General features: G+C 32.2%; 1 protein-coding gene across 2 annotated transcripts in view; it reads left to right on the top strand.

The window, feature by feature from the left end:
• The first annotated feature begins 924 nt into the window (after positions 1 to 924).
• The window catches only part of LOC118188445 (phosphatidylserine lipase ABHD16A), a 69,446-nt gene continuing 51,534 nt past the window's right edge, over positions 925 to 18,836 (top strand). The window contains exons 1-4 of one of the 2 annotated variants that reach the window (XM_085806808.1): positions 925 to 1,138; positions 1,473 to 1,541; positions 4,275 to 4,341; positions 12,418 to 12,504. In XM_085806808.1, coding sequence (XP_085662934.1) covers positions 1,070 to 1,138; positions 1,473 to 1,541; positions 4,275 to 4,341; positions 12,418 to 12,504 — 292 coding nt within the window. In that variant the 5' untranslated portion in view covers positions 925 to 1,069. The remainder of the gene's footprint in view (positions 1,139 to 1,472; positions 1,542 to 4,274; positions 4,342 to 12,417; positions 12,505 to 18,836) is intronic. The other variant, XM_085806809.1, reaches the window with a different exon arrangement.

Genomic DNA, 18,836 nt, shown 5'->3' with positions numbered 1-18,836 from the left:
GCGCATTTCTGTCTCAAAGTCCTGCTTCCTTTCTGATATTCTAAACATAAAATTAAAAAATGCTGTGATGCCAAAGCGGGGAAACAACTTTAAGATAAAAGTACCGTTGGAAATCAATTTTTAAGGTAGAACTGTGGAGTTGCTCTCGACATCTCCTTCCACTTATTATGGTGGGTAAATTATTACACATATACTTAATAAGGACACTAAAATAATATACTTAGTACAGTTATGCCAGAAACTAGTAAACAATGTAAAGAAGTACTGTCTGTCTACGAAAAGAAAAGCTCCCGCCACAGTGTTTGGCGGATGGCGGTCGCTATAGCAATAGGGCTAGTATATCTCAAATAGGGGCGAACCAAGGGTTGCTTTATTGTTATTTTGTTTTGGGCGATTGTTGGCTGAGGGGAAAAGAGTTTATCATTCGTCTTCAAGACACCCCTATGGAAAATGGGTCAAGGCTCGTTTCTACGGCAACAGACAGCTGCAGACTAACTGGCGAGAGCTTTTCTTATGATAGACAGACTGTACTACCACATTCAGTTTCAATATCTGGATATTATTCGACAGCAGCCTTGACACCATATGAGGGAGAAATCGCATGAGTATAATACAGTGCAACCCACATCCTTATCCAGATTGTCCTCCCCAAGGCAGTTCTCCGAACTTCACCCAGGTGTAACCCACCCGGATACGAATGTGAATCTTAGAAAACATTTCCCCTTCATTTTAAGACGGAACATTTTTCATTTACAAAAGGAAAGCTACCTAGTGTATACGCAAGAAGGTTAAAATAACTCCCTTGGGTATAAAAGATTTATAATCGCGGGCTGGAAAATTATACAGGAATAATCTCGGAGTGTCGGGCATTTAACGTTTCCCAAAGTACATGAAATCGGAAGTATGTGTTGAAATGCGTTGGCATCATTTATGACATACAACAAACAAAATTTTTCCTCTGTTCTGTAATAAAGTTTTCCCGGAAATTGCAGTTATGGTGTTTTAACTTTAACAAAATTAATATTATTTATACTAAAGCATTAAGTTATATATTATTCGCTCCTTAAACATGTCATCATTCTTTCGATGTGTTTTTGGACCTCGAATTTACAAATTGTACAGAAACTCTGAGAGACAGGTGATGTTTTGAGGAATAATTTTTTTTGTTTTTCTTCGAATAAAAAGTTCTTAGAGCTAGTTTTATAAATTTAATTTACAAGAGGAGTTTGTATTATAATTTTAAAGCTTAAAATAACAGTAATTAAATGAAATATCGAGTAAATTATTCAAGTTTCAGGAAATGTTTCTGCAATTAGAACCCTAATAATTAATTGTCGTATGTTGAAAATGATATGCAAATACATTTTTTTCTTTCTTTTACTTGAAATTTTAAACTGTATAATCTTTTGAACCGTGTTTCATTAATTTAAGCAGTTATTACCCTCAAACTGAAATACGATTTGTCTTAATAGGGAAGAGATTATGAAGCTAATGCTCTGGAACACTACAGTGATAATATTGTTCGGACTGCCGTATTTTCAGTAAGTACTCAGAAGTATTTTAATAGTAAATATTTTATGTGAAATGACCAAAATGATCTTATGAGTATGTTGTGATGTCATGTCGTGTCCATTATTTGCTCAAAATTACATTGTTGGCAACAATTTTGTTAACAACCTTTGATGAAAAAATATGTTATTACTTGAAAAGTACTCATGCTAGTCCTGGTCATAACAAAATAAAAAATTCAAACTACCATTGTCTTGTTCAGTTGAAACAATACTGGATTAATTTTCAGTTTGATTGGCAAGTTTTGGCATAACTTTCATTTAGTGATAGTTATAAAAGCAATAATCAGTGGAAAGTCATAGCTTCAGTTTTGAATGAGAAAATTCATCACCAGTATTACTGAAGTGTTACCAGTAATTGCAAAAAGCCATTTATTTGCCCTTAAGTGAATCAAAGTTGAATAGTTGAACGTATGTAATCTAAAGACTCAGAAGGGCTTTATTCAATGCATACAGAAGAAAGTTCAATATAATGGCATTAATGACAAGGCCTACGAATTGTTAACTCATGTAAATCCACTGGAGTTTATGGTTCTCGATGTCAGATTGGACTTTGAATGTGAGGAAAACCGACCTATGCACAACTGCTCTTTGTGCCATCGCTTTGGAAACCATTAATACTCGCTATCCTCCTGATGATATATATCCTTCATATTTACACTGATGGTTCCTTTTTGGATTTCATCCAGGGCACTGATGCTGTTGTCTTTTGTGATCTGTTTTCCTTTTGCCTACATGTTAGCTCTCATACAATCCATTTTGATGTTGAGGCTATATGTTAAGCTCTTCAACAGCTCTGTGCCTGTCTCTCTTCTCGTGGACTCGTGAGCCGAGTGATTCACTGCTCAGGTGTCAAAGCTATAATTTTATCGGGCTCAAGTACTGCTCTTCAGGCCTAGCAAGTAACCTAGGAAAACAAAGTGTTCGTGTCCAGAGCTGCTGGGAGCTGTTGAGCAGAATTCAGACAAAGGTTGTTGTGAATAGTTGAACGTATGTAATCTAAAGACTCAGAAGGGCTTTATTCAATGCATACAGGAGAACGTTCAATATAATGGCATTAACGACAAGGCCTACGAATTGTTAACTCGTGTAAATCCACTGGAGTTTATGGTTCTCGATGTCAGATTGGACTTGACTTTGAATGTGAAGGAAACCGACCTATGCACCAGTGGGCATTCCAGTGGGTACTATAACATTGTGTGTGGCCTTTGGGGGAAATGAGATGGCAGACCTTTTAGCAAAAAACAATATGGATATTCTGTTCCAGAGACCTTTCCCTTCACTCTGTTAAACTTTAAATCAATAGGATTTATAAAAAATCCTTTCGTAATGCTGCTGTTAATGCTACTGAAAGTAAGTCATGGAGCCGATTAAAAGCTAACTTTGTCTCGGACTGTCCTAGTGCTACTGTTGTAGCTGAGTTTTAGACTATTGACTGGACATAACTGTCTTGGTGCTGATTTGTTTCTTTTTAATCTGACTTTCTCACTTTTAAGTGCTCTGTGTGATTCTGGACAAGTCATGAATGCTGCTCATCTGGGCATGTGCTCTGCACTTAAGAGTTTGGACTGTATTGCAAAGAAGTATTGGATAGCTCTTAGCCTAATGACCTGATGGTCAATGGTCAGGCATTTGATAAATAATAAATAAATGGCTAATCTTTGGAATATGGTAACAGGTAGTTTGGCGACATTTTTGGTAAGGTGATAAAGCTTACTATCTACTTCTTTAGCAGTGTACATGGAAGTCAAGAGTGTGCGCAATGCCATTTTTGTGCAATTCTGGGATATTTTTTTAAGTGAAAATAGGTCGACGTGTACATAGATACCTTGTATGTGCAATTCTTAAAAACGCGGCAAGCAGTTTGCGATTCTGCACTTTCTCCCAATTTCGCACCTAATCTTCATCATGATTAAGCGCTTTTGTTCCATAAAAGTTCTAGCATAAGCGTAATTCGTCTAGCAGATTGTTGAAAAAAAAATGCTGAGCGGGGAAAAAAAAAAAAAAAAAAGTGCCTTTACTTCATGAAAACAAAAGGGTGTCCAAACAAAAACTAGCAGGTTGCTGTAGCAGGTAGCCAAATTTTCGCCAAAAAAATCGCCAAATTACCATAATCCAAAGATTAACCAAATAAATAGTTGAATAGAAATTCATGTGAGGTACTCATCTATTATCAGGACTGCAATCAGAAATGTGTGTATATATGCTTGTATGTATGGGCATATGTATATGTGTGTGTACACATACACACATACATACATTTCTAACATTACGCACAATACATAATTTCTGAATCTAGTCCCGATAACAGAATAATACCACTCTTTTGATTGAAGGTCATCTAATTGTTTTTTTTTTTTTTTTTTTCTTGTAACCAATTAGCAGTGAAAAATAGCTTCCTCGACTGACATTTTTTTTTTGCCACGATGTCATTTACTACGCATGTTGAATTTTTAATTCAAAACGTTTGTGTTGTCACATTATTATGGACTGTGAATTTGTGCTTGATGTCAAAAAAATTTACAGCTACATGGCAATTTTTTTACCTTCTACTAATTTAATGCTTTTTTTTTTTTTTTTAGATTTCGTATCAACAAAACTTGTTTTTATGTTTATGGTATAAATTTCACTTGAGCTTTTAATTAACAGTTTTACTATTTTGCATTACTTTGATAAGAAATTTTAATTAAATAAAATATTTTGTAGCTATCAGTAGCATGGTCTTTAGGATTATATTCTTCTCCATTATTGGCTAGCATAATGTACAGGAAAGGTAAGTGTACTTTTTCATTTTCTATGTGTTGACTCTAAAATACTTTTAAAAAAGCATGTTTACCAAATTGAAAACAAACATATATGAATATTGTTTAATTTAATTTGTAAAATTAGTTATGAATTCTTTTTACAAGTTTCTTGAATTTCTTATTCTTTCTTTAATAATGCTGAGGAAAATAAAATATGTTTTAATGGTGCATTAAATAAATAAATTTTTTACTTAAACCAAATATGGAGTTTGGGAAGAATGTAATGACTGATAAGACTAGTAAAAACTCATGTTAAATTCACAAGTCAGTGTTTTTCAGTTATTTTAAAATTATTTTTTCACTTTTTTTTATATTCTTTAGATTGAAATACATATTTTATTTTTAAAATAAATATTTTCAGAATGAGGTAAGCAAAAAAAAAAAAAAAAAAAAAAAAAAGAGTGGAAAAGCAGAATAAATTTCTGTCCTGGAGATTAATTTATGTATTTACAAATATTGATGGATTGTATCAATTAAAATTAACATACAATAAAATCTACCTGAATATTATCAAGCTATTAAAGATGAAGCTTCTAAGCCCGAATATTAATTATTTTTTTTGATTATGCCCCCATATGTATTATTATTATATGTTGCATTGCTTCAGCCAACAGTCACCAAAAATAAAATAACAATAAAGCAACCCTTGGTTCGTCCCTATTTAAAATATCCCTGTTGCTATTGCGACCACCACTCGCCAGACACTGTGGCGGGAGCTTTTCTTGCTGTAGACAGAAAGTACAAAATTTTATGTATTTACAAATATTGATGAATTGTATCAATTAAAATTAACATACAATAAAATCTACCTGAATATTATCAAGCTATTAAAGATGAAGCTTCTAAGCCCAAATATTAATTATTTTTTTTGATTATGCCCCCATGTGTATTATTATTATATGTTGCATTGCTTCAGCCAACAGTCGCCAAAAATAAAATAACAATAAAGCAACCCTTGCTTTGTCGATATTTAAAATATCCCTGTTGCTATTGCGACCGCCACTCGCCAGACACTGTGGCGGGAGCTTTTCTTGCTGTAGACAGAAAGTACAAAATTTTATGTATTTACAAATATTGATGAATTGTATCAATTAAAATTAACATACAATAAAATCTACCTGAATATTATCAAGCTATTAAAGATGAAGCTTCTAAGCCCGAATATTAATTATTTTTTTTGATTATGCCCCCATATGTATTATTATTATATGTTGCATTGCTTCAGCCAACAGTCGCCAAAAATAAAATAACAATAAAGCAACCCTTGGTTCGTCCCTATTTAAAATATCCCTGTTGCTATTGCGACCACCACTCGCCAGACACTGTGGCGGGAGCTTTTCTTGCTGTAGACAGAAAGTACAAAATTTTACAATTTTACAACCTTATACAGTCAAAAGTCGTTAATTCGGACACCCATAATCCAGAATGATCTATAATCCAGACCTCAAATCTACAAACTTTCTGCGCATGCATCGCGTTGACGCATGCACGTAACACCTTTATGGCTGCGAATATGCATGTGAGCATGCGCGTAATACGTTTACGCTTGTGCGTTTAATGTATAACGGATGGTATAAGCTAAGCTAAAATTATCTAATTCAGTTAATGTTGCAGATTGCGTTGTTCATTAATCTTCGAATTGGATCTGGCTTATTATTTTTTTGCAGACTGTTGGAGCAATTTTATAAAAGTAAGCTTGAACTTTCGATTATGTCAAATAGAATTTCCGATATATGTTTACTAATATGTAAAGGATCTACAAAGCGAAAGTATGTTTCGAAGTCCATTAAACAAACAGTGGAATTGCTACAAAAAATGGATAAAGGCATATCCTATGTTTATTTAACCATTCCGAAATATGTTTATCAATTTCACGCTGCTCTGCGGCGGGAGAGGGGGGACGCATCGGCATGCGATGAATTGGAAGTTGATCTGTCAGCACTATCCTTATCTTCAGGGCAGATGTTTTTATTTTATTTGGCTTATAATTCCTTACTAAATGTAGTATTTCATTTCGATGTACTCTGTCTTTGATATGATTTAAATCAAATTCCTCGTCATTATAATTCGCTTCCGATAGCGAAGAAAGTGACACAGATGTTATTGAAAACGAAAAAATTTCAATTGACAAATTAGTCGGTATTCTCGACACAGCAATTATAGGACTTGAACAGCGGAACTTTGTAACTGAAGAAGAAATTTGTCTGTTTATAGAATTAAGGAGAAAGTATTATCACATTAAAAACGAAGCAACTTAAACAACTTACATTGAAAGAAATGTTTAATAAAGTAAACAAATAAATATTAAGCTTTTTTTTTTTTTTTTTTTTTTTTTGTAAATTTTGATACCCTTTAGATCATAATTGTTCTTTATTTCATAAATTACGGTTTCATATTTTTAATTTTATAATTTCTGCATGCCGTCTTACCAGATTTAAACTGATGATCTATAATCCGGAATCGCCGAAGTCCCGACGAGTCCGGATAAACGACTTTTGACTGTACTGTATAGAATACAACAATAATCAATTTACAATACAAAATTTTATACGCAATGCAACAAGTTTTATAATCATGAGCTAACATAATTAATTAACTTTAGAAGTTTTCTCCTAGGGTAATAATATCGCAATTTTTGTAATTCCGCGCGTAATTATGCCTCTTGCTGTTCAAATTTTTTTTATTCTAACCTTACTGTCAACTCCAGGAAAAAGTCTTGTAATGTGCCATAACATCCATCTATTTACAGGAAGCTCATCTTCCTTAAATATTACTAGCATCCCAATTTCAATTTGTCATTCATTCTACATTCCATTTTTGAACACTGTTATAGTGTGGTTAAGTAGTCTCTGTGCCAATGATTCCATATCAGTTGTACAATTGTTTGTTTCCATCTTGAGAGTCTGTTTTCGTGTATATCAATTAATTCGGGTACTACCATAGCATTCAAAGGTCTTCCAATGAGAAAATGGCCTGGTGTTAAGGGCTCTAGATCATTTACATCGAAAGATAATGTAGTAAATGGATGAGAAAGCAAAACAGACTATGTAACCCTCTGGAGCGTTACGGGTTTAGCCCTGAAATTTCAAAGTTCCTCAAAATGTCATGTATAAGTGATATTTTCTTGATTTTAATTAAAAAATGACTCTTTCATTTTGTACCTTGATTCCTTTTCTTCCAATATACATCCAAACTGAAATCAGATACATTAAAAGTTAGAACGGAATTTTCCGGCCGTAACGCTGAGAGGATTAAGTCGGTACAGTTAATAATGCCTCAAACATTAGCCTCGCAATACCTACAGTTCGCTTTAAGTGATATTTCACAGATTTAATACCGAATTCCCATAGCCCGCAAAAATTAGGTACCTGAGGAGGAATAAACTTCAAATGATTCCTTCTTCACTTAAATAATTTGCTAATTTTTCATCATAATATCTAATTAAATTCACTCTGCAATTCGGAATTTGCACTAATGAAGTTTTTTGTATTGGCTGAAAAAATGACTGAGCATTTTCTGCATTAAGCAATAAATCTCCTTAAGGTGGCAATAAAGGGCATCTGTGGTAAAATAGTTCACTAGTTTGAGGTGCACATCCTTTGTTACAAAACATATAAAAAATGCTAATTATAACCTTATGGAGAGTTCCTTTCCTCTGTTCCTTGTACCTAATACAAAATGGATCACAAAAATTGGTGCTGACATTTAGGGTGCACGCTGGGATTTATGTGCTGTGCAGGTATTGATCCCATAATTTGTTCGATAGTGACTGCTTTATTTTTTACTTCAAGTTAGACATTCATAGGTAATCTTCCTAGTTAAATTTCTACCTTGTAATGTGCATGGGCGTTTTTGTGATTTCCATGTGTGGCGTGTATATGAGCCAGTTTCCTTTATAAAGTCCTCCACGAAGGCATCTCTTTAGTTAGGCAGATAGCCCTCTACGTTTGCCATAATCACATACACGACACCACCACTTACCTTGTAATGGCCAAAATTTCTGCCTCATGAAACACACTAATGCTTGCAACTCTATGTATAAATATTTCCGATGATAATGTTCAGCAATAATTTAGTTAATTTACATTTAACAGGCAGAATTATGTGATGTTTTTGTGAAAACTAGACTGGTCTCTGATCGCCCTCCTACTGTTATTACATTATTTGCATAAAAAAAAAAAAAAAAAAAAAAAAAAAAAAAAAGAAGGGTTCAAAAAGAGTAAATGATTTTACAATATGATGAAGAAAAGAGAAATTATTAACCCTCTGAGTTTTATGACTGTCTTTATCTGGTCATGAGAAGTTTTGCTACTTGGTATATATTAGCTTATAATTTAGGATATTTTGCTTCCGTACTTTCTTTAATAATGTAAATATCATCTTAATGAATATAAGTTTATGAAAATGCAGACTAAAATAAGTAATTATACAAACTCAATTAACAGATGCTGTTTAAATACCAATCTTCATGACAAATAAAAAATCCTGCACCGCTCAGAGGGTTAATGGATTTAGCTTATGCAAGGGAGTTGTAATCTAAATTAAAATTACATTTTTGAACCTCTCTTACAAGGAAGGATTCTTCCTCATTTAACTCTTTTGAACATATGTATCCTGTTCTTCTCTGTGTTCCTTTCTGTTTTGTACACTTAGTGTTCTAAAGGAACCTGAAAATAGAATTAATAATGCATAATCATTTTGAGTAAGTGTTAAGGAGATTAAAGATATAATAAATTTTGAAGGTGAAGTGCATAAACAAGCAAAGTCAGTTCTTTTTCTCAGTTCACTGGAAAATTTGTCCATTTTTTCTAACTATTTAATGTTCTTGTTAGGTATGACACCTTCACTCAAGAATGGATAACCCTTCCACCAGAAATCAGCATCATGGATTTTCTTCTGAATGCGCATAATTCCATTGGCAGTCTGCGTCAGTTCTGGGGTTTTTAGCACCAGGGCTTTGAGTAGGAGTCATGGAGTTGGAATCGGAGTTAGGCAGATTTTTGGGAAAAAGGAGTTGGAGTCACTAAAAACACTTCAATTCTGACTCCGACTCTAGTTTATGTTGGATAGTTTGAAATTAAATTAAGGTGAATTGAAAAAAGATTTAATGAAAAACCAAGTTATTATTTTTAGTTGTGGACTATATACATAAATAAATAGTTATTTTCTATTTTATTGACATATTAATAAATAAATATAAGGGAGGGATGAGTGAGTGAGTGAGAGGTTAGGGCGCAAAACCAAAGATGATTATAGCGCGCCAAACATGAAATGGGATGATTACAATTGATGAAATTAAAATACAATAAATAAAAAAAAAAAAGTGGACAAATGTACCAAATCCAGAGGATGAAGTCATATAAAAAAAAATTAAAAGTACACATTAAAATCCAAGACACAATCTTCAAAACAAATTACATTAGGTGATAAAAGCCAGTCTCCTTTATTAAATAATAAAATAAATTACAATTGACCTTTCTTCTGATTAAACGGTCAAGAGGTAAGTCACAGCTATTAAAATATTTCTGACAAAGACTATTAAAATATGGACACTCAACTAAAATATGACGGACAGATTCAAACAAACATTACAATTTGAACAAACAGGCTCATTCTCAGCTTTCAAAAGGTAGTTATGTGTCACTCTAGTGTGACCAATTTTGAGGCGAGTCAAAAGAACGTCCTCTTTACTATTTCCAGCAAAATCCCAATGCTCAATCCTAGGCTTTACATTTCTCAGCTTGTTGTGAAGCTGAACGTCCCAAATTTGCTGCCTTTTTTTTCTGATCTTTCCCTTGATGACACAGCAGATGTCTTTACAAGGAATGAAGCGACTGGACAGTTCAACAGAAGATTTTGCTGCCATATCTGCAAGCTAATTTCCCTTTTTTCCAGCATGTCCAGGAACCCAGCAGTACAGGACTTCATGTCCTCGAAATATAAGGGAGGAGGATGGATGTGATGTTTACCATTATTGATTTAAACTGCTTCATTTAGTTACAATTTAGACAAGAACTCCCAAAATTGATGCCATTCTTAGGAAGCGAGCAGGAAAAGGAGCAATTATTGATCAAGCAACGTGATGGGGAAGTACATATTTGATGATATAGAGGTTGTTAGAATTAAGAAGATGTAGATAACCCTTATATTTCACTAACAGAAAGACTGTGGAATGATCTTGCAGAATTGGAAACTCTTCTTTCTATGCTGTATACAACCACAAAAAAGCTACAATCTGAAGAATTAACAGGAGGTGAGAATGGAAGAATGTGATGTTTGTTCTTTCTGAAATAGAGGGTTTATTGCAGAAGGAATCATTTCTTCAATGAAGAAAAGAGAAACTAATTTGCTAGATAGTGAAACTTTTCTGTGTTCGATATGTGTAGATCCAAAACGCCAAATTTTGTTGGATGACAAACAAATTAAAAAGGCAAAAAAAGCCATCTATGAACTTTCATTAAGAATGAAATTATCCTCAAAACAAATGGAATATTCAAATCAGGATAGTCAAACTGTAGGTACTGCAACTGAGACTCTTTATCATCCTCTTCCAGTGATGAATTAAATTTTGAGAAATAAGGCATAGGTAAAGCTAATGAAAATAGAGAACCAAGAGCCTTTAGATATAAAAATGAAAAAATACAAACAAAATTTCTTTATGGCCTATGAAGAAAATGTGATTGGAAATATGATTAGAAGAATATGATTGCCCTTGCAAGACACATCTTTAAGAACTTATAAAAATCTAGCCTGAAAAGTTAAAAGAAGTAGCCCTAACAGTAACAGCACTTCCTTTTACTCAGTTCAGTGTGGAAAGACTCTTCTCAGCTCTGAAGTCCATCAAATTTAGATCTATAGACCTTTATCAAAGATCTTGCCGAAGCTATACTCTTTCTTAGAAATAATTAATGCCAGGTTTTCCATTTTGTAATAAATGCTAATTAGTAAAAATAATATGCTATGCCAAGAATTTTTTTCTGTAGCATCTATTACTTCTTTTATATTAAAAAAAAAAAAAAAAAAAAAAAAAATAAGCTGCAACCCATGTGTCTTTAAAATTCCAGGAGTCGGAATCAGAGTTGAGTCGGTAATTTTCCCTACCATCTCCACAGCCCTGTTTAGCACTCAATTAACAATGAAAGTTTTTGGTAAATGTGGAGGATTCTGAAGCCATGCTAATACCATGGTTGAGTCGTACCTCAGTTATATTTTACTGATGTCCAATTTCAATAAAGTCACCACCCTTGTAACAAGCTGTGATAGCAGTACATCTGCACAGAGTTCCAGTCATAGTACTGTCAATGGTTTTAGAGGGGCTACTCTAGAATTGCTGGAAAGCAAACGTGAAGATAAATTATTGCCATTTCTACAATGTAAATAGATTGCTATTCCGTATGTGTGTTCTGATGCCTGTGAAAATCCATGAATTTGTATCTTAGAAAACCTCTCATGTAAAACATATCTGCTCACTTGTAAATTGTTGATAGATTGCATGGAAGCAATGGAAAATTGCCATTCTTTAATTATCTTCTTGGGTAGTCATTTTTATAGAAAACTAAAAATGAGATAAATCTTAGAATCAATTGATGATATTTTAAAATTGCAGTTTTTTTTTTGGAATGGCTGATTATTTCAAAGTAAGTAGTAATACTAATTTAAATAGACACATTGTTTTTAATAAATCAAAGCAAAAATATATTTGTTAGGTATATTTTATTTCATGTATTGTGTTTACTTAGAAACCAAATTTTTTCCGCCTTCATGGAGATACTGAAGTCAAAGGATACATCTTATAATTAATGGCATTTTTTGAAATCAAAGAAATACAATAATGTATATAAACAACGTAACTAAATCTTTCAATTCTTTATAAAATAAAACTATTTGTTTTGATTTCAAAGAGGTGCATGACAAAGAGATTTTGATTTAATTTATAAAATAAAGAATTTTTTGGTTGTAGCTTCTTTTGGTTGTTTGATTGATCAGGTATCATGATGTGTGTATTGTGCATTATTCATAAAACTGTATTTTTACTTTTATATTAGGTTATTTTTCTTCAGAAGGAGTATATAGCTTATGCAGATTGTCCAGCACTGTTGGACTTCTTTTGTTTCTTACTATGTTTATTAGAGGTAAGGAGTTATGAAATCATATATTAATTTTGCATTTTTGCTAGTATGCTTCTGTATGTTAAATAGCAATGTGCAAAACATATACAAGTTAATATAAGTATATGTGTCACTTGAAGCACTACAAGTGCAGTATATCGTGAGAAATGCATGAAACAGCTATAACCTTGTGTGCCTGTGAAACATTTCTTTTATCTTTAAGATTTCGTTTTGTCTTAAGGTAGGTGTAATAAAAATAGTCAATATCATTTCCCAGAATTTCATTTAGATTAACGTCAACACCTGCCTCGTTGTTTTGTAAAACGCCAACTGCCACTTGGGCATCTCAACCTTTACAATTTCTACTTGTTTGTAAACAGGATAGTAGTGTGAGGCACATAAAGTTATATAAGTAAACATGTTTTATGCACATACTAGCCTTTTTTTTTAATTAAAAAAAATGAATTGAAAATAATTTACTTCCAAAAAATTAAATTTTAGTGCACAAAAAAAAGCTTACAAAATTAAAAAACAAAATGTACAATCATTGGCTTCTTGTGTTGAAAACATTTAACATTTTTCACAAATGTATTAAATGTGAGTTAGACACATTTGTTCATGGCATTTTTTGCCAAAAAATTTTGTTTCTGCGATGTAGCTTTACCTTGTATTTTTATTTGGCGGTTCTATTCCCTCATCAAATTCAGAAGAACCACCAGCATATTTTGTTAGTCTTCTCACATATTGCATGCAGAATGTGTCATTTGATCTTATTTTCAGACAAACTTTCACAAGGTCAAACGCTAAGCCTTTGTTGAATTGTTTTATTTTCTTTGTTATTGTATTTAGTGTAGATAATTTATTTTGTAACAATTCCTTTATAAGTGGAGTACTTGAAAACCAATTATCTCCAGTTATATTTCAGCGAGGACCCAAAATCAGCTGAGCTAACTGCATTGATAAACTATTTGCACTCTTTTATACTGCATAAAGGCTTTCGGGTTGTTGGGCTATATATATTTTGAATGTCAGTGAGTGCCATGTTTTAGCATTGATGGCAATACTATATTTTTATAACATACGTTGCTGGTTTACTTGGTATATACTGGTGAAATGAGCGATGTCCTCTAAAAGCAACTAACTATTTATCGATTGTACAATCTTCAGATATTAAATATGCTTCTACACAGTTATTTTGAAAAATTGTGAATACATCCCAGATTTGAGCAAGTTTATTTGTTTTGGTAAAAATATATTTACAGGTGCCCCTTCGCAAAAATTGGCGGTACATGGACAAGGAGTGTGTGCAATTCTTTGACTTGTTATTTTGGCTTTGTGTAGCAAAGCTAAAATAACAAATCAAAGAATTGCACAAACTCAGTATCCATGTACACACTGACATATTTTCACTTAAGAAATTATCAGAGAATTTCACAAACTTGGCATTGCACACTCCCTTAACTTTGTTAATGTACACATTGATCAATTTTTCACTTAAAAAAGCAAAGGAGCAGCCAGTTATACACTAGAACCAAACAAAAAATATATGATCTCAATAAACTGCATTTTAAATCAAAAAATAAAATAACATAAAAAAGGAAATTCATCTTAGCACTGCACCAAAGAAAATATCCACTTACCTCATTTAGAAATTTTCGTGTTTTCAGCAGTCAAACAAAATTCCTTAACAGCACCTAAAAACTTCCTAAAATTATCTGAACTGGATCTGTATACTGGTGTTGCCACATAAATTCACAAAAATAAGAGCATAAAATATCCTTTGTAGTGCTGGTATCCTTCAACATTTGACCATACCCATTTCCTTCGTACAAACAGGACACTTATAATGGCTCTTAAGTAAACCTTTCATTTTACACACCAGTCAATTAATGCTTTTCCCCCCCTTTTGTTCCAGATCGTACAGAAACTTCAAATAAATGTTACCACATTCAGCCATTTTACCATGTAAACCACAAAATAACCAATTTACTTCTTAACCAACATCCAACACACAAACAGACCCTTACAAATCTTGAGCAAATCAGCAGTATATCCAATCTTGAAATATGAAATATTTCCAAACCAAGATCGTAGTTTTGTAAACCAATTAAAATTTTTTTAAGTTTCTGTCATATATTATTATAATTATTTCCCAGTACAAAATTTTAATTTTGTATGTTATTTATTGTATGTTCCTTGAACCTTTTAAAAAATATAGTGCTTTGAATTGGTAATTTTTAAACTTCCAGGTTATTGCATTTAAAGCATACCTAGTTTTTAAATTATGTAATCATTTTAACAAATCATATTTTTGTGTAAATTTTTAGGTATTTAAAAATTTTATTTTTGCTCCTTGCATTGAACAAAAAATATCTTTTGGAATTACATCACTGTTTTTAATCAATTATCTTAAGCATGCATTTGGTTATTGTACACTGCTCAAAAAAAAAAAAAAAAAAAAAAAAAAAAAAGGACAGTGCTATATCTCGCTTTCTACTGGGCCGATTCACGAAATTCAAATTGCGTTCTTCATGTCTCGAAAGCGCGACTAAGGATGTATATTAGATTTATATATAGCACTATTTTAACATAAGTATTTTGACACAAAATCGGACTTTTTCTGAAATAACATACCATTTTTTTTTACATATTTCGATTCTACGACTCAAATTATGCCAAAATACCAAGTTTTGTAAAAATCGTACGAGCAGTTTTTAAAATATTAGCTCTCAAAATTTTAGCTCCTTAATGCTAATTGAATTTGGCAAATATTTATTAATATCTCTTTTTTTATTAAACTTTTTTGATTTTTCCTTTCACATTTCAAAATTTAGGTTCATTCCAAATAAAATTTACCTATTTTTTGTGTTCTATTTTTTAAATTTCTATTTTTAAAAAATTTTTATATATTTTTCGAAAAAAATTTTGAATTATAACCTATAAAATTTTTACCATCATCTTAAAGTAGGTGTATTTCTAATAACCTATAAAATTTTTACCATCATCTTAAAGTAGGTGTATTTCTAAGCATATCTGCAAAATATTAGACTTTTTTATTCAAAATTTTCTAAGATATACACGAATTTACATATTTTCGCCTTTTGAAATTTGGCATCTTTTTTTTGAGCGATAATGACGCCAAATGTGGTCTATGGATTTTTGTTGCAGTGAATTGCCACAGCTATTTTTAACCTTAAATTTCAAGTAAAATTTTACGGAGAATTAACTATGAAATATTTTCCCGCAATGATACGTAATAAATTTATTAATACTATATGAAAAGCTATTTTTTTTTAAAATTACAGGTGATATTATTCGAATTTTTAACTATTTTTTTAAATTTCTTTCTTTCTTTCTTAAAAAAAATAAGAGTAAATTTTTGTAAGAGTAAATTTTTACCTTCGGCGTTTTATCGTCTGCTACTTTGCTTTAACTTTGTTTAAATCGAATTGTCTATAACTGAGAATTTTCGTTTGATGTTTATTTGAATTTTATGAAAATATTTTATGACATTAACTGCATAATTTATTTCTAAAGAAACTGTTGCTTATGAAGTGGATGAAAGAGCGGCAGATACTATCATCCATATTTTTAAAGCACAGTATATTTTTATAGAAACATAAGATTTAGAATAATCATTTTTATAAAAGTCAAATTATGATATAAACATACAACCCTCTTGAGACTGAATTAATGGAAGTTCATTGGTTATGTAGAAATGGTCTGCAGCTACTCAATGGCTGGATAAGTCAGCAGGTTCTGTTTACAAGTAAGAATAATTATATAAACGACACCCAACATTCTGGATTCAATTAACAACGAGGATACGATGTTTGTTAAATGAATTTAAGAAGTTTTAAAACATAAAAAATCAACTCATTTTTTATTCTAAAATGTATTTTTGTGCGTAACGCATTTTCATTATATCCTTAAAATTCTAATTTAGAAAGTAATTGTCAAGAACTGAATCCTAATCATCAGTAATATAATAAGTAATTATTACGGTTATTAATAAATCCTTCTTATAAAGTAATTGCAAATACGTATTTCAAAACACTTTCTGTCTGAATGCAAATATTTTTCTATGCAAATATTTTAAATTTTATATTAATCAAGATTGCACACGATATTATTTATTTGTCAGTTCTAGTAATAGTTACAAATCAATTATATTTAATTAAGGATTGGATTGGATTGGATTATTTAACTATGGCAAAGCACACGAGGGCTATCTGCCTAAAGGGAGGGATGCCTTCGTGGAGGACGTTCTAAGGTAAACTGGCTCGTATACACGTTACACATGGGGAAAACCACGAAACCGCCCATGCAGCTAGCCCGTTCGCGGAATTCGAACCTCAGACCGAACTACCAGTCCTCAGCGTCTTTACCGCTCGGCTGCTGGTGGGCTATTTAATTAAGGAATGGCCATCTAAATTTAGAAACAGCGTACATAACAGCAATTCTATTATTGGCGCCGTATCTTTCATGTTACTCCCGATTGGCAAGCTACATGATTTTTAATGAGTATTCGGGTTTTGCTAGTAACTTCACTTGGAAATCGCGCTTAAACTAGGTTAGTTGGTTATTTGAACATAGAAAGAACATGGAAGCTATTTGATTTAGATGCTTTCAAAGGGAAGCTTTGTAAAGAGAACCTAGAAAACTACGAAAACCAACCATGCAGCCTGGATTAGATTTTGCAACAAACAATTAGTATTTAACAATCTTCAAATGCTAGGCAACTGGTGAGGCTCCAATTTAATATTTTATTTGTAAATATTTAAAATATTGTTGTATTCTTAGACACAAAAAGCAGAATTTAAGTTTTGTTAACTCGTTAGTAAACTACCAAGCCGTAGTGCAAATGAATATTCAATTTCTTTTGCAATACTTGTATTCACTTAATATTCTTGGAATATGAGCTAAAGAAGGAACGTTCTCGGAAGATTAAAGAAGTGTTTAAATCCAGTGATATTAGGTTTGTCTTACAAGCTTAGGATCAAAACGATTCTGCACATGCCCGAGTAGTTGACTTGTAAATGGGTGTGAATTAAGCAGATGACTTTTAATCTTACGTTTTCAGTCAGAAAACGTATTCCAAATGTTTTGTATTGCATGACAATGCATCTTTTCATTATTCAATAACCAGTCGGAGAACCGCTTGTGTTCCGAAAACAAGTATGTGTAATCAATCGTCCTGCATGTTCTTCAAATTTGTCTTTGTGATTTTTTTTTCTTTCCCAAAAGCTAAAGTTGTCTCTCAAAGGAAAGTTTTTTTACATTGAAGAGACAAAAGGAGTATGACATCTACTTTTAGAGGCATGTCAAAAACAGATCTCTACAAGCCTTCTCTTCCATTACATGTTGTGCAGTCAGACAAAAAGTTGCATCAGCGTAAATTCTATAATCTATTTTTATTACACTCTCATTACTTTACTAACATACAATGAATATATACTAAATCTTTTACTTCAGCTTAAGTAATTCGGACTTTTTGACGGAATTGTTGTCGGAACTAGGACTTAGAAGATAAGTCGAATTAAATATTTCAATATCCCAATAAATTCAAGGTCGAAGTTTCAATATTTTATTTTAGGAGGGAGGGGAAATTTGCTTAGTTTTGGTCCATTAAGTATATTTGCTTCGATTCTTTATTTTTCCATAAAAGCGAAAAATTTACGCATGGTATACATATAACGTATAGCTTCAAATTAAAATTTAATAATATACAGTGTGGTTATAATTAAAGTTCCACATTGAAACGGTCATAAAAGGAAAACTACTGGATCAAATGTTATCAAACTTGGTAATCATGTAAAGAGGTCATGGAAATTTATTTTCCGCGAAAAAAAGGAAGTTCGAAACCTCACCACCTGTGGGGAAATGGCACTGTATACAATATTGTTAAACGAAATATGGGTCGGAATCTAACTTAACCTTTTGTTACACGAGTTTAATATGTTGTATACCCATAAGAAACTTTGAAGTAGGCAAATTACCATTTAAAGGCGTTAAATTTGATAAAAGTCGAGTGCGCCATCCGTGTAAGTGAGAAATTCTTCGGTGAAAACCACGAATTAGCCCTTAGAAAATGTGAGATCGCAAATCACTCGCACAAGTGCATACAATATGGAAATCGTTTTCTTACAGATCGCTAATTTGTAATTTTTGAAGCCTGAATTCGGCACTAAAACATGAAGATACTGATTCAAAACGCTTTTAATCGATTTGGGCCAAAGAAATCCCTCATGTTATCTATCTAGTTCCTCCTAGCTGTTGAGAATGCAGTAACAGGATTTAACTTGCTTTCGGAAAATGCAGGATGCTACATTGAACATGCTTTGTAACACGTTTCG

The sequence above is a fragment of the Stegodyphus dumicola genome, chromosome 12 (assembly GCF_044657685.1).
Source record: "Stegodyphus dumicola isolate Sdum_Otavi_A_Nest chromosome 12, ASM4465768v1".
Classification (NCBI taxonomy): domain Eukaryota; kingdom Metazoa; phylum Arthropoda; class Arachnida; order Araneae; family Eresidae; genus Stegodyphus; species Stegodyphus dumicola.
This window is presented reverse-complemented; position numbering and strand designations above follow the sequence as displayed.